The 15767-nt window shown below is 51.5% G+C and overlaps 6 protein-coding genes across 6 annotated transcripts; 3 read left to right on the top strand and 3 right to left on the bottom strand.

The window, feature by feature from the left end:
- Window positions 1-561: 561 nt before the first annotated feature.
- Window positions 562-917, bottom strand: Aud_000556 (uncharacterized protein; the record flags this gene model as incomplete). Its single annotated transcript, XM_043286065.1, has 2 exons — window positions 562-645; window positions 708-917. The coding sequence occupies 2 exons, from the start codon at window positions 915-917 to the stop codon at window positions 562-564; spliced, it is 294 nt and encodes a 97-aa protein (XP_043142000.1).
- Window positions 918-1947: 1030 nt separating this feature from the next.
- On the bottom strand, window positions 1948-2595 carry Aud_000557 (uncharacterized protein; the record flags this gene model as incomplete). Its single annotated transcript, XM_043286066.1, has 1 exon — window positions 1948-2595. The coding sequence occupies one exon, from the start codon at window positions 2593-2595 to the stop codon at window positions 1948-1950; it is 648 nt and encodes a 215-aa protein (XP_043142001.1).
- A 1014-nt stretch (window positions 2596-3609) lies between these two features.
- Window positions 3610-5983, top strand: Aud_000558 (putative DUF21 and CBS domain protein (Mam3); the record flags this gene model as incomplete). Its single annotated transcript, XM_043286067.1, has 4 exons — window positions 3610-3879; window positions 3964-4177; window positions 4243-4912; window positions 4966-5983. The coding sequence occupies 4 exons, from the start codon at window positions 3610-3612 to the stop codon at window positions 5981-5983; spliced, it is 2172 nt and encodes a 723-aa protein (XP_043142002.1).
- Window positions 5984-6435: 452 nt separating this feature from the next.
- Aud_000559 (putative C2H2 finger domain protein) lies at window positions 6436-7873 on the bottom strand (the record flags this gene model as incomplete). The annotated part of the gene is made up of 3 exons (XM_043286068.1): window positions 6436-6453; window positions 6507-7731; window positions 7785-7873. The coding sequence occupies 3 exons, from the start codon at window positions 7871-7873 to the stop codon at window positions 6436-6438; spliced, it is 1332 nt and encodes a 443-aa protein (XP_043142003.1).
- Window positions 7874-8544: 671 nt separating this feature from the next.
- Window positions 8545-12697, top strand: Aud_000560 (HECT domain protein; the record flags this gene model as incomplete). The annotated part of the gene is made up of 3 exons (XM_043286069.1): window positions 8545-8738; window positions 8814-12516; window positions 12575-12697. The coding sequence occupies 3 exons, from the start codon at window positions 8545-8547 to the stop codon at window positions 12695-12697; spliced, it is 4020 nt and encodes a 1339-aa protein (XP_043142004.1).
- Window positions 12698-13428: 731 nt separating this feature from the next.
- Aud_000561 (uncharacterized protein) lies at window positions 13429-14422 on the top strand (the record flags this gene model as incomplete). Its single annotated transcript, XM_043286070.1, has 4 exons — window positions 13429-13464; window positions 13522-13866; window positions 13916-14075; window positions 14133-14422. 4 exons carry the CDS (start codon window positions 13429-13431, stop codon window positions 14420-14422), a joined length of 831 nt encoding a protein of 276 aa, XP_043142005.1.
- Window positions 14423-15767: the final 1345 nt, after the last annotated feature.

A 15767-nucleotide genomic window follows, 5' to 3' on the forward strand; every position in this document is an offset into this window, starting at 1 on the left:
CTTGATAACAATGTCTGTGCTAGCTAGTAGTTAAGAGATTAGATATCCATAGATACTCAGTATACCCAGTCTGTGTGTTTCATATGATCACAAACACAAATACCTACTACTGAAAAATGAAATAGATAGGTATAGACCCTTTTCATTAAGCGACAAGTCGATCCACCATACTCCGTCCGTAGTATGGAGAATGTGGACTCGAGTGGGGGAGGATGAAACAGCGCGGGTTTACAAGACGGGTTTACAGGGCGAGTGGAGGAGCGTGTGGCACCTCATGAAGATTATGAACATGAATATCAAAAGGACAAGCCACAGCCAGTGAAATTACAAATGCTGTGCTATAGGGCTGGAGATGATCTTCCGAGCCGATCTTTATCAGCCAAGATGATCAACAACTGCAAATCACAGTACGAACTGGGAAAGTCTACAGCATCACGTCTACGATGAGGTCAAATCATACTCCTTCAATCCTCACTCAGCTGCAACTGAGCGGCTCATTCATTTGTCCATGTAAAAAGAACAACGCCAGAACGCAATAGACAGAAAAACGGACGCTCGAAATCAATCGTCTGATCCCTGGCCAACGACTATCTCGCGCAACTCCAGTCCGGTCTCCTCACCGTTGCAGAAGGTGACCCTCCCCCACTGACACCAGGTAAGCCGACAGACTGTTGTCAGGGGTTGGTTGGAGGAAACCACCAGCTCACAACGGCGGAGACAAGTCGGACTAGTTGACAGTCGACAATCGGCTGCTTGACCCGAACCTGCACGATGGTGCCGTGCCCCTGACGAGAGCGAACGCTAACAAGCTGCATAACGAGCGAACTGGCAGTGACAACCACGGCAAGGACCGATGAGGCGAGTCTCTTCGCGACGGCCGAGGTCCAGGGAGCGAGATCCTCCCAAAACAAAGCCATGACCCCCAGGAGAGTGACGGCACAAAGGAAAGCACGGCGCCGGTCGTCAAGTCCGCGTAAACGAACTGATGGAGCCAGGCCTCTGCCCTTGTGACTGGGGCGGTTTCGTCGTAGGCTTTTCAATTGTTAAATTTATACTCCGTACTCTATTGAGTACTAGACTAGAATCATGTTCAAAAGCCGGACTTCATTGGGCCAATCGCCGTTCGGTATGATTTAGTCATTGTATAAGGGTGATTCACTGTTGACCTGTCAACCACCTCCCACTTGATACCTAATTCCGACACACAACACGCCTCAACGACAACTGAAATATCTAGCTTGATATTCCTCTGTGTACTTTATCCATATTGGTAGAGTCGCCATGCTAGTGCTAGTGTTGTTTGACTAGGCTTCGGTGTGCTACTAAGGAGACAGAGGGGCTTATAACCTTCTGGGCTTCCCGTACTAGAAAACCGGCCACGTGAGACTATATACCTAGGTGAAAAGCCATGGCTATACAGCATGTGAAAAATGCGCTAGCCCACGGAGCAGTTTTAGATGTGTGTCTTGAAATAATGCGGCGGCTTGATGACTGAAACTTCGTGATACTATCTGTATATGATAGTTGCTTACACCCTTGAGAGCCCGAGTAGCCAGAGATAGCAAAGAGTGTGTTCATTCTGACTGTAACGATTCGAACTGAACTTGATTCTAACTGATTACGCTCGTTACCACTGCCATTTCTCCGGGTGAAGGTACCAGTCTCTCTCTCTGTTTGGCTTCGCCAGTCCAAACTCGGCGTAACGAGCCTCTGACCATTCAAGTCTACTGATAATTGGCCATCCCCTTCGGAACCCCGAAATGTGACTGTAATCTGTTAGTATATATTTCCAACGCATTTATATGGCATGCCTGACGTACAGATTGCCCGTAGACTGATCAAAGATGATCTTCGAGATTCTGGACTGGCCTGGTACTACACCGCAAGCAAGTAACTGTCTTTTGATTATATCAACATCCCGTCTACCTGCCTAGGATTTGCATAGTCTTACTCATAGGCCGCACGGAACTTAAGACGGATGTCTTTGCGTGCATTGTCATCCAAGGCCCAGAAGAATTCCTTTGTCAGAGGCTCCCCGGGGACATTTTCCCACACAAGGTATCTAATGTAGCCGCCAGGGACGAGGCCGTTATCTCCTTGTGTACTTTCTGCGTGGCCAAAAAAGCGAGGAACAGCGCTACAACGTCCACTCTGCAATAGTTTAAAGGACTCTAGCTCGCCACACACTCCAGGAGGAACAGCCTGTCTAGCCAGTGTGTCATGATCAGCATCCTCTGTCCCAGTGATAGGAATCTGTTGGTAGATTCGCATGAATGCTATCTGATTTGGGTCCTCTGCAAGGTGGCATAGAAACTTGCCAACTGTCTTTGCTGAACCGCGGCCCATCTTGACATCGTGTTTTGTCATAGGAGCTGCCCTCTCCGAGAGTTTCTCCGTGATGACCCACGTTCGGGAGATCCCTGACGACGCAGACATGGCTGTCATAGGCGAAGCCGCCAGAGCAGGGGGTGTGGCGGGGGAGGTAGATTCTGGTGACGCGCCATCCAAGACAAGGTCATATGTGGTGACCGTAGTACCTACAAGGCCACGGAGCCATCGAGCATCGAAGCAGGTCGTTCGGGTAGCAGGTGCCATGATGATAGTTGCGAAGAGGAGGCTTCAGAAAAGCAAGATAGCTTGAAATCATGGGCGTCCAGCTTGGGGGAAGAAAGAGTGACGCATAATGATATGTGATGACATGGATGGACATGTGACCAAATGACGGAAATCTCCATCGCCGTCACTGTCTGCCCGTGTTTGTTTCCTTTTGTTTCTCTCCTCTGTTTCTGTTCGCTTTTTCGAGGGCTCTCAGGCTTTTCCCGGACTTTTCTTCTACTGCCAGACATACAGCTTCTTACTCCCTAGATAGCTTCAAGTTAGCTGTTCAATGCCCTATCATTGTTCTAGCTCTCTCGTTTGTCCCAAAGCATCGTATGTGCTGACATCTTCTATCAACATCACATACTGTCCGTGTGGATAAACTGCTGTTGTTTCTTGAAGTATGGGAGGGAAATGGAACCTGCGGTCAAGGGCTAACCCTTACTGGTTAGTACAACCTCATGCATTCAGCCTGGCAATTAATTGGCTAACAATGTCTCAGAACCAGTCCATATCTGGACCAAAGCCTCTGGCACTAAACCCAACGTGATCTAGTCGAGGCAAAAACGAAAAAGAAAGAGAGGGGAAAAAAAAGAAAAAAAAGGCCTCAAGAAAAAGGATGGACAGTTGGGAACTCCTTGCTGTTGTTTGTTTACCGGATCAATTCCATCGAACAAGGAATTTTTCATCGATTCTGCCTCTTTAGATACGACCGAAAGAAAAGGCCTAGCTAGGGTAGATAGCATTCGTTTTAGTTGATCTGATCCGGAAAATAGATCGCCCCAAGCTTGAGGACTGAGGACGTGCTGTGAGCTCCACCAGCCGAGAGGGCCGCACGTCATCGGGACATCCACCGTAGTGTACCGCTTGGCCCGGAAACTCTTTCGGCCTTAGGCCTCATCCCCCAAACTAGGCTAGAAAGAGAAGTGACTCTACTAGATTCAAATACCTCTCTACAGTAGCCCGCGCTACTACTCACTCCTCTTTTTTTAACTCCCTCATCAACTGCTGATGGCTATACCTTCAGCCAACCGCTACGTGGCCTTCAGGCCCGTTGTCCTCGGTTTAGCGAAGTTGTTTCTTCTGGCTTCCGCCCAAATACCCCTCATCTCCGCCGCTCCTACAGTCGTCTCTCGCAATCACTACCAAGTCTTGGGTGGCCATGAATTAGACCCCAAGCCAGCCAGTGACCCGAAATTATGGCTCTACCTCAGTGTGGCCGCTGCGCTCGTGCTGAGCGGCGGTGCCTTTGCTGGGTTGACCATTGCTTTGATGGGCCAGGTATGTTTTCTCGTTATCGCTCCCGATCGGGCCTGGACGTGTCGGTCGCTTGAGCTAAGCTAACCCTCCACGTCAATCCGATAGGATGAGGTCTATCTGCAAGTCATCAAATCGTCGGGCGATAAATCCGAACGAAGGAATGCCGCTAGTGTGCTTCGACTTCTCAAGAAAGGAAAACATTGGGTTCTGGTCACTTTGCTGCTCAGTAACGTCATCACCAACGAGACTCTCCCCATCGTCCTCGATCGGTCGCTCGGAGGAGGCTGGCCTGCTATTTTGGGCAGTACTGTACTGATCGGTATATATTTCTCCCGCCTTTTGATTGGTAACCCCCCAATAGGCATCGTGTTAATGATGTCCCAGTGATCTTTGGTGAAATCGTTCCTCAATCGATATGCGTCCGATACGGTCTCCCGATCGGGGCCTGGATGGCTCCCTGCGTCCTGGTGCTCATGTACGTTATGTCTCCTGTGGCTTGGCCCGTGGCCAAGCTGCTGGACAGACTACTTGGTGAAGATCATGGAACGATCTACAAGAAGGCTGGCCTGAAGACTTTGGTGACATTGCACAAGACTCTGGGTGAGGCAGGAGAACAGCTCAACTCAGATGAAGTCACCATCATCAGCGCTGTGCTTGACCTGAAAGAGAAGTCTGTCGGAAGCATCATGACGCCCATGGAAGATGTCTTCACCATGTCCGCCGATACCGTCTTGGACGAGGCGACTATGGATCTCATTCTGTCCCAGGGATACTCCCGCATTCCCATCCATGCCCCCGATAACCATATGAACTTCGTGGGTATGCTCTTGGTCAAGATGCTCATCACCTACGATCCCGAGGATTGCAAGCGCGTGCGAGATTTCGCTTTGGCAACGCTTCCCGAGACTCGCCCCGAGACCAGCTGTCTGGACATTGTCAACTTCTTCCAGGAGGGCAAGTCTCATATGGTTCTCGTCTCGGAATACCCTGGTGAGGATCGTGGTGCATTAGGAGTTGTCACCTTGGAGGACGTGATTGAGGAGCTAATTGGCGAGTATGTGTTTTGCGCTGTCCCTTATCTAGCGAATGACACTGACCGGTGAGCAGGGAGATCATCGATGAGTCCGATGTCTTCATTGATGTGCACAAAGCAATTAGACGCATGGCTCCGGCTCCCAAGTCTCGCGTTCCGAAAGGTCGCATTGTCGAGGAGCCGCCCATGCTCTCTCTCGAGTCCGAAACCGACGGCGAATCCCGTATGCCCTCTGTTGATCGGCGTCGCAGCTCCGTGGAAGCTCCTCCGCCTCGCTTTCATATGCGCCTCCAGACATCGGTCGGGAATTCCGACTCGACTGATGGTTTCCTCACTCACAAAGGGCCCATTGACGAGATACGCGAACACCTGAAGCACCTTGGGCCGTCCAATCTGGCCAGCCGCCCTCGCCAAACTCGGTACCAGAACGTGAAGATCAAGCGAGCAAGCAACTCTCCCAGTCGATCGGGACACACTGATATGGATTCCGGGCACAGCACCTCGGGCTCACAGGTCATGAACAATACATCTGCCGGCTTGGCGGGAGGCATAGGAGCCGGACTCCTTCAATCTGGCATCGATCCCCGAGATGGTGTTCACGCTGTCAAGCTAGGCTACGGGACCATGAACAACCGAGCCTCGGATAATGGTGCCGTCGAATTATCCATCCCAGAAGCCGTCCACGAAGAGCAGGATGATAAGCCGCCGTCGAGGACGAGCATCGCCACCAGTACCACATCGTCCGATCTGCGGAACCGGCCCGAGGGTTCCCGACTAGGCAGTAGTTACCTGCGCAAGGGAGCAGCCCGCAGCGGCAGCATCACCGAACAAGTCGTCGACGTCAACGGAATCCGCAAAGTCATCCTCCACACCACGAGCAGCAACTCCTCTTCCGACGACGACGGATCGTCCATCAAGCAGGCCAAGTTCCCCGTTCGTCAGGACGGCCAGCTCATCGACCTTGATCACGAGCAATCCGCCCCCACTGCACAAACGAACGGGCACAAAAAGAAGAAACGCCGCCGGAAGCACAAATCCCACGCGAAGACCTCGGATGGCCGGCCTGGCGAAGAAGCACCCCTATTATCTTAATGAGCTTTTTCGTGGTTGGAAGGCGTCCCTTCCCCCTTCTCCACCTCTCTACCTCTCTATCACTCTGCCGGCCAGAGCGACGCTCGTGCAAGCGAGTCCTTGATGTAAGCACCTGTGTATGAGCATACTGTATGTGACTGCGGAAAGAGCGACCGATAACGGTGTTCGTTTGAATCCTTCATTGGGGAAACTTATCCCATGCATAAATAGCCTGTAAACCAGCCAGTCTAATCGACTTGTGTAATTTTCACTTCATAAAAAAATAATTGTAAAGACGGTAGACCGCCTATATGCACTACGTAATCGAGGAATTCGTCATATGCATTCGACTTTTGATATTTTGATCATCTCATCTCATCCATGTATATGCATGCACCTGAATAACTCCACGTAATCGACTTGACAAAACCAACGGCCATTGAACCATGACAAAAGAAAGACCAGCGCTGCGATCATTGCAGGAGGGGGTCCTAGCAGTCAACGTTAGCTTTCTATCGAGCTGGTCTGGAAAAGATGTACATACCCGGAAGTGTTTCTGGTTGTTCGCAGCCCGATTGACCCGATCTCTGTACCGGAGGTCTTGCCGAATGGCGCGCGTCCGGTCCTTGCGTTCCGACATGGCCGCGGCCCGTTTCTGATCGTCCGTGGCACCGATCATGCCCAGACCGCCATTGGCACGGGTGACAAGGGCGCGAGTGGGGTTGCGGCCCCGGGGCCGCTCTTCCTCGACTTCGCCGTTCTCGATGGCGAGTTGGCGGGCGATCCGCTCCTCCATCGACGGGTAGTTGTGCAGGTTCTGGCGGTAGTATTTGGCGAGAGAGCGGTGGCCGACGCTCTTGCCGGACGGGAGATGCAGTTCGTATTCGGTCTGGTACACGACGGGTGCCTTTCTGTGGGAATCGAAGTCATCGTCGTCTTCGTCTTCGTCCAGGGAGGAGGCGGAGGTTTCCGTCTCCCATCCGTCGTCATCGCCGTCCGAGCCGGACACCTTGACTCCGCCGTCCTCTGGTGTCTCGCTGGTTACTGACCCGGCCTCGTCATCGGAGTATGTGCTTCGGAAGTCGTAGTATTGCCCAATCTCGATCTGTTCCTCCTCGGTCTCGAAAGCGATCATGCAATGGCCCTTGTCCCGCATGTGAGTACGAATGCTGGCGGGGCTGTTTCTGATGGCATGGCAGTAGAGGCACTCGCTGTTCTCGTTGATTTTCCGGTAGAGGTAGTGGATGAGACCCTCAAGGTTGACGAGGTAGTCTCTTTCTGGGATGAACATGCCATGGCTCTTGCGCATGTGCTCTGTGTTTTCTTGAAGGTCCGACGCCTTGTGGCTACAAAACAGACAGCGGGAAGGCGAGTATTCAGATTCGGCCTCGAGCTCCTCCTCATCCTCATCCTCTTCCTCGATCGTTGATGTCTTGAGATTCTCGGTAACCTTGGTGACATCCGAGTCGCCTTCCTGAGACTTGTTGATGGGTTCGCCCAGAGAGAAGGTGGAGCTCATCACGGATGACGAATCATCTGCAAGATCTTTTTGCATCCGCGCCTCGCGGGCCTTGTGCTTGGAGCTCTTCACATGGTTCTGGTACGAGTTCTCACTGTAGAATGTCTTCTGGCAAGCGGCGCAGGACTTCTCAAATGACGCCTTGGCGGCAGCGGCGCTCGAAGTGGCTTTGGCGGCAAGGACTTTTTCATTAAAGATTTCCTGGGATACTGGAGGCAGAGAGGCAACACGGCGCTTCATGTTATATAAACTGTTGATATTAGTGACTTGACGGGTGTGCCACGGGCTTCTGGGAAAACCTACTGCCAATCCGTGCGCATGTGATCCCTTTGAGCATCGCTGCTCCGAAATGCAACCAAGCAGGTATTGCAAGTATAAGGAAGAGAAGACATCTTGAAAGCTACTGAAGTAATCGACCAAGGAATAAGGGTATCAAACAACGTAGTGTGCGGTGGTTGATTGCCACTACTCGTTGTGGGAAGAAAATCGAGCGGGGTACAAGTTGATGCAAAAAATCGATCACAAAGACGTGAAGGGTGAGTCAGGTCCTGAAGATATAGTGAAGGTAAGGGATAGAAAAAGAGAGGCAACCAGAGGGTGCCAAACAATCAGTAAGCGTTCCTGATCTCACTTGGTGTATGCTGGTCGAAGAAATTATTGATAATCAATAATCACCTCCGATAAAGTCCCATCCGAACCGCACAAAATCCTCGCCTTGCCGCTTTAAGGCTGTAATATTGGTCAGTGGCGATGACGTTCAAGGCACGTGATAGGCCAAGCTAATCCGATTAGGTTAATTGGACACAAGGCTGCCCCATTCTGGTTTAGGCTTAACATCTCTGGATCATTGATGTTCCAGACACCTTAGTCATCTCCACTCATGGGGTTTGGCGCCTGAGGCTAGGTACCTCTCTGGCGATGATATCAGCTTCGGGGAGGAACAGCTGGCCGTCAGCGTACGCTGTTCATCTTGCTTTTAATCATATTCTTCCTCTTCTTCTAGGGACGATAGGAACGGTTGTCCTGACTGCCACCGCTCAGGTATGCTCCTCAGTTCGCGAAGATGACTAGGCTCCGCGGAGCTTCAATGAACTCGTACGATGCTGGCGTCGACCGGTCTCAGTGCCATCGGTCAAAGCTTCCTCCAAACGCTCCAGATATTATCGTCCAGAACACTATCGATGTGTCCGATCCGGCACAGGTGCTATTGTGGTATAGAGAGGAGCGACGGCGCCAGTTCAACCTTCTAGTCCGAAAGTGAGTTTGTCAAGAAACACATAAACTCGGTGAGGTGAGGCGTGGGTCACGGCTAATTGGGTGTTTGACTCAAAGGTACAAAAACCAGCTTCTCCATGGATGTCAAGATCCCGCCTGCCGCACTCCAACCTGCGCGAGTTACAGGCGAAGGGTATCTGAAGGGCCGTATCGCCGTTACACTGAGCTAAGTGCCCGGACCCTGGCCTGCTACTTGGCTAGCTTGGACAATCCGGAAAGTGGACTCTGCCGTAACACCCAGCGCGTCCCGTCGGAGTTGTCGTCTCACGATCATCCGCGCCCATCGAGACGATCAAGCCGCGGAGCATTGACCGACCGTACAGAGGCACGAAGTCCGTCATCGGCATCGAGTCGCAGGACAGCTGGCGATCTGTCGGCAAATAGAGCCTCGCTCAATCAAGATGCAGCGGCTGCGAAGCCCTCTGACAACATCAGAGTAGTATCCGGATCGTATACGGAATCGCGACAGCAAAATGAGCGCGCGCCAGTTGACGACGAATCCGCGACGCAACGGATGAAAGACCCGAAATCCTTTACGCAGAACCTATTTGATACTCTCTCGCTACGAATGGTCGAATGGCTCCCTCTACGGCGGTCACCAGACGTGCTGGATTCAGATGCAGATCGTTTGGGTAAGCAGCACGTTCGGTCACCCAAACGCGAGGGTTGCGAACATTCAAATACTACAACGGGATCTACGTGCGCGAGGCGGCGTGCAAACTTGCAAAATAAGTCGCCGGGGGTTGCTCCCCATACTCCATCGTCTCGGGATGCGGGTAGACGAGTCCCCCGAGTTGAATCGAGACCCGAGCACCAAGTGAGACGAATATCCTTGATTGAAACAGACCAGAATCATCAAAGCCCACGCACAGCCAAAGAGGCTAAAGAGGCAAAGGCGCGGCCAGAATTAAGGCCGAGCCGAAAACTCTCTTACAACTCGCATCTTGAGACTGACGGATCGGTCAACATACCGTCGCCGCCGGCATTAAAGCATCGCCCGCAAAAGCATCGCGGCAGAAATGAACATCTTGATGAGTCTTTCGCACAGACACAGCGGAAGAAGGAGAGGCGTGTGTCGTGGGATAGTGCGAAATTCTTAAATGACATTCAAAACCAGGATGCCGAAAAACCGCTGGCAACTAGAGTCGATCACTTGGCATCGGAAACACAATCTTCGAACGATGACCAATCAGAATGCAAAAGTCCTGATCAAAAGTTGGACCGACCGCTGGCTGTTCAAACGCTAAGTCACTTAAATGGCGCAATCATTGAGGGGCTGGCGCGAATGATGGTGCAATGTGATGAAGAAGCGCAGAGATGGAGGGACGAGCTGCGTTACATGGAATCTACAGGGAACTTTGAGAATCCGGAATGGCAGTTTGCAACAACCCGCCAGCGTCGGGTGTATATATTCCTTGCTCAGAGTGTATTCTACGCACTGGGTTCGACCAAGCAGATTCTTCGTTCATTTCGAGAAGAGACGGCTGGCCCGGAGCAGGATTACTCGAATCCGCAGCTTGATTTGCAGCAGTTACAACCATCACTGAGCAAGCTCTTCACTTTCTGTCCCTGGGATATTGCTCTCCATAGCCTGTGGCGCGCCGTGGAGACGCTGTTCATGCCACCAAAAGAGCTCGCAATGCCTGGCCGTCTATCACGCCGTTCGTCAGCCAATTCTACTTCAATCGGGCCGTCATCTCTTCCAATAATCGGTCGGCGAACATCTGACTTCGAAGGCCAAGAACATTTGGCCGATGCTAACGCAGCAGATATTGCAACCGTTGCCTTCTTTGCCCTCAACAGCAGTCTTCCGCAGGTTGATGCGCACACATGGCGTTCGCTGCTTCAAATGCGCGCCCTAGGGACTGTGGCTTCGAGTGCAGACATGGAAAAACTCTCTCCAGCAAAGGCGCGGTCCATTGTCGAGCTCACTGACAAGCTTGAGCACGAGCTGGCTTTGCGATTAGTTAACCGCCTTGTGCGTGCTCTTACCGCGCGCTTGGCATTTTATGAGATATCGAAAGCGCGCCATCCTTGCCTCCAAGATTTCTCCAAGAAGAGGCAAGACAGCGCCCTGGATCTTCTGATGAACAACCTGGGCGACCATTACAGCCTTGTAAGAGCTGGAACGGATGAGTCAGATCACTGTGAACTCCCACCTCCTGCGGCCGCTATTATCGCTGAATGGCTTCGGACTCTTTTCCTGAAAGAATGGGACGGTAACCCTGAGATATCACGGAGCAGCTCCGCTGGAGGCGTCGTAGAGATTCTATCACGAATGTACAAGCAGCGAAACCGCTTGGGGTTGGTCCCGGAAGATTTCCACACCCCGTTCCTCTGCGAGCGGTTGGAGCCCCTGGATATGCCTGTGGAATGGATCGGAAGGTTGACCAATAACAAAACGTTGCATCTGCTTTCTTATTCGTTCCTTTTTCCTCCTTCAGCACTCGTCATTTATTTCCGCGCCCTGAACTACGCTGCCATGTCCAAGTACTACGAAGCTGCCATGACGACCTCGAGACATGTGAACCAGACCGCATTTGGACCGATTCCCATACAAGATGATGTTATGCTGTTGTCACAAATGAAGACATCGATGTCCACGTATCTGGTTCTCATGGTCCGCCGTGATAACGTGCTCACGGATGCTCTTAACCAACTCTGGCGGCGGGAGAGAAGAGAACTGATGCGTCCACTGAAAGTGCAGATGGGTATGGACGAAGGTGAGGAAGGCCTCGATCATGGCGGTGTCCAGCAAGAGTTTTTCCGGGTCCTCCTGGCAGAAGCTCTGGATCCATCGTATGGTATGTTCACAATGGACGCGCGGACACGTATTTCGTGGTTCCAGCCATGTTCGTTGGAACCTCTCTACAAGTTTGAGCTCCTGGGTTTGCTCATGTCGCTTGCAATCTATAACGGTTTGACATTGCCGGTTAACTTTCCGGTCGCCTTCTACCGCAAGCTGCTCGGACTCAAAGTAAAACACTTGGAGCATATCCGAGATGGCTGGCCGGAGCTTGCGAAAGGACTCGAGTTGTTATTGTCTTGGCAGGAGGGAGATGTGGGAGATGTCTTCATGCGAACATATGAATTCACTTTCCAAGCCGTTGGCGCTGTCGAAACGGTTGACATGGAGAAGGTTAACAGAGACGCTGTATGGCCCTTGCGGGCAAGGGGTCGCGGCAAGTCGTTGGATCTCGCAACGAACTGGTCGGAGCTGTCACAGCATACTGATCCCGCTGATCTGAGTCCTCCCTGCTCCATGGTTGCGGACCATGCCGATTTCCCTGCATGCGGGTCGTCGCATCGGAGCACATCGGAGCGTCTTGACCACTGCGTCCCGACGCCTCCAGTTGAGGAAGCTTCCCTCGTTACGAATGAGAATCGTGCTCAGTTCGTCAAGGATTACATATTCTGGCTTACTGACAAATCGATCAGGCCCCAGTTTGAGGCGTTTGCGCGAGGATTCTATACCTGCCTAGACCGAGCGGCTCTGTCAATATTTACACCAGAGGCTTTCAAGACGGTTGTGGAAGGAATCCAGGAGATTGACCTGGGAGAACTGGAAAGGCATGCCCGATATGAAGGTGGTTTCAGTCCCCATCACCGAGTCATCCGAGATTTTTGGAGCATTGTGAAGAGCTTTCCTGCAGAGAAGAAGGCGCAGCTCTTGGAGTTTGTCACGGCCAGTGATCGTGTTCCTGTGAACGGTATTGCGAGCATCATGTTTGTCATTCAGAGAAACGGTGTGGGTGATGCTGTAAGTGTACTCGGTCGTTTTTTTTTTCGGTTGCATTATCAGACTGACAATACTCCAGCGCCTTCCGACCAGTTTGACCTGTTTTGGTCGACTACTTTTGCCGGAATACTCATCGAAGAGTGTCTTGGAGGAGAAGCTTAACAAAGCTCTTGAGAATGCTCGGGGATTTGGGGTTGCTTGATAGTTGCCAGGCAAACTCTTATGTTCGCTTGCTAGATAATACCCTCTGTAAGGTTGGTTTGTCATATAGCGTACATCACTGCACAGCGCCACTCATGGCCAGGATGCATGGGAGGATAGGGCGAATTTCGGGATCCGGCTGTATAGGCTGTATATAATATGATCATACTCATGAAGGGCCTATACGTTGCCCAGTACCGTCTCATTGTTTTCTTTCCATTGTTGATGTCTAGTGAGGCGATTCGCCAAACCTGCCTGCCTGTCTTCGGACAAGTTTCCCCCGGCAAATGACGTTGCTGCCATGGAAAGGCGGGATTTGCCGCTCTCGCCCTGATATTTGGGACAGATTGGTGTATTTCTTCACTATCTTGTCAGAAATTCTTTTTTCCTTCGTACATAGACGGGCTATTACGCTTCGTATAGAGATTCTTTATGTAAGTCTGAATCCTGCTGTTGTCCAGTCATATTCAACATTACCCCCACGGTGCGGTGTCCTCCGGGATTGACTCACCCAGTTGCAACCTGCAGTAACTCATTAAGTCTTCAAGTTCCTCAAAACTCAGGTTTAAAATCTTCCCCGTTCTCCTGTCGTATATTTGAAGAATTTGCTTTGTCTGCGCTCGCGATAGGTACGTGTGTATGCTAGGACTTATCTTGATTGCCCCGCTACCCCACGCTCCTATGTCCTAACTTGGGCCTTTCCATCTAGATCTCTGATTAGAGACTTTGAAAATGCCGCCAATTGTCCACTGTGTTCGCCATGCACAGGTATGTTTTCTCATTGCAGGCATCTTCCTACGTACTCCGAATTAACCACACCATCAGGGCGTCCATAACCTCAGCACAGCGAACCACGTCATCCACGATCCCTCCCTGACCGACCTCGGAAACGAACAATGTCGTCTTCTTCGCGACAACTTCCCCCTCCATGATCGGATCGAGCTTATCACCGCGTCGCCTCTCCGACGGACCATCTACACTGCATACCAGAGCTTCCAGCCCGTGCTCGAGAAGCACAAGGATATGAAGATCGTGCTGCTGCCGGATGTGCAGGAGACCAGTGACGTTCCCTGCGATACGGGAAGTGACCCGGAGGTTCTGCAGAAGGAGATGGAGGAGAAGGGAATCCCTGTGGACATGAGTTTAGTACAGGACGGATGGAATAGCAAGGTTTGTTTCTTTCGGTTCGGGATGGGGAAGAAAGACTGACAACATCCAGACGGGCCACTATGCGCCGACCAACGAGGCGATCAAGAAACGGGCGCGTGCGGCGCGACGCTGGCTGAAGGCGAGACCGGAGAAGGAGATCATTGTCGTCACGCACGGTGGTTTCCTGCACTATTTCACGGAGGACTGGGAGGATAGCAGTCAATACCAGGGTATGTCCTGTCCTCGTCTTCAGATGAGAAGGAGACAATGTGACTGACGCTTGTAAGGAACCGGTTGGAGCAACACGGAATACCGCACCTTCGCCTTCTCCGACGAGACACACAACGATGACCTGGAAGGCTATCCTTTAGACGGCGACAATGCGACATTGGTTGAGACGGTGGAATCGCGCCATCGCCGTGGTAAGGACGGCCCGATGCTCGATCGTGAGAGACAAAGGACATTATACAAGCTCGGCACACAAGGATGGGACGACCAGGGCTTGCAACTGAGCACAGCCGAGAGAGAACATGCCCCGGTTCCAGAGGGCAAGGAGGTCGATGGTGTCAGAGTCTGAGACGCTGGGTGGACTCATGCTTGCCAGGGGTTGGTTCCGGCTTGAAATTTGGACTGAAGATAGATCTAGACGAAAATAGATGCAAGATAGAAAGCAATCCATTGGTTTAGATGTTTCAGTTGAATGTGAATGAGTGCAAAATAAAGAGTCGGTCTCAAAAGGTTGCGGTTGAATCGAACAAAGCCGGGGAAAGCAACAAAGGCACCCGTTTCATATCCATGACCCCGACAGGGAACAAGGTTCGAGATTGCATCTATGATTGGACTCGATGCCATTCTTCAAGGAAGATTTCCGTGGATTAGAGACATACTTGCAACACTCAAACAATAGCCATTATGCGCTGAGAGACAAAAGTACAAAGCTCGCCGAGTCGACCAGAATAGAACAAACGAACGCAACACCACGACAGCGACAAAGGCTGCGTTCAAGTCAAGTAACTCATTGTGAGCCGTCGTCTATAAGAATATCGATTGCTGCGTACCTTTTGCAATCAGCCGAGCCTTCTCCGGATCACCTCAGAGACGGACGCAGTCAGCTTTACTCTATCAGAGCAGTATCGAACAGCTGAGCCCGTTCCGGAAAGGCAGGCAAATACTAATGTCTGGTTCTCAGGATTCTGCATATCTGTGATCGATCTTCAGGATATCAGCTTAAGTGCTAGTAAGTGACCCCAACCCGTCAGTTGCTAACGGAAACAGGATCGCTATCAACTTTCCAGAATGGAATATATATGTTGAATCGGCGAGATAACAACGCCAATATACCAAGGTCTTCCCTAAGTCTCGAACCCTTCCTGTAAAAGACGACAGCTAATCCTGATCAGTGATACCAACTCGGCGGTTTGACGAAATCGTTCAAGCTTAGGGACTTGGCTCGAGACTCGACTTCAGGTAAGTCCGGATCCACTGGTGTATGGCTTACGGGGTATAGGCTTTGCTTCTATTTATTTCTCCACGGCCATGTGAGTCCGGTTCAACAGACGCGACACGCTCGCGGAACAAGTTCGTCCTTACCCATTTACATGAGCAAGATGTTACTGATGCCAGGCATGTTGGATACAGACAAACGCCACGATACCGTCAGAGGCTGGTTCGAACGAAGGGCAACGAGGAGCTGAAACAGGAGAGTACAGAGCACTATTCCTCTACCGCAAGGTTAGGATACCACTCCCCAGTGTGGACGAGACTGACCAGGTTCCAGATACACTGTCATGACCAGCGGGAATTCATTCCGATTGACCTTGTTTGTATGCGGTACGTCCTTGAGAGACCAAGACCAGAGACTGCACAAATGCTAATTCATCCCAGGCCACGCGTCCAACCATCTCGCTACGTCACAACCCTAT

The sequence above is a fragment of the Aspergillus udagawae genome (genome assembly GCF_001078395.1).
Source record: "Aspergillus udagawae IFM 46973 DNA, scaffold_1, whole genome shotgun sequence".
In the NCBI taxonomy this organism is placed as follows: Eukaryota; Fungi; Ascomycota; class Eurotiomycetes; order Eurotiales; family Aspergillaceae; genus Aspergillus; species Aspergillus udagawae.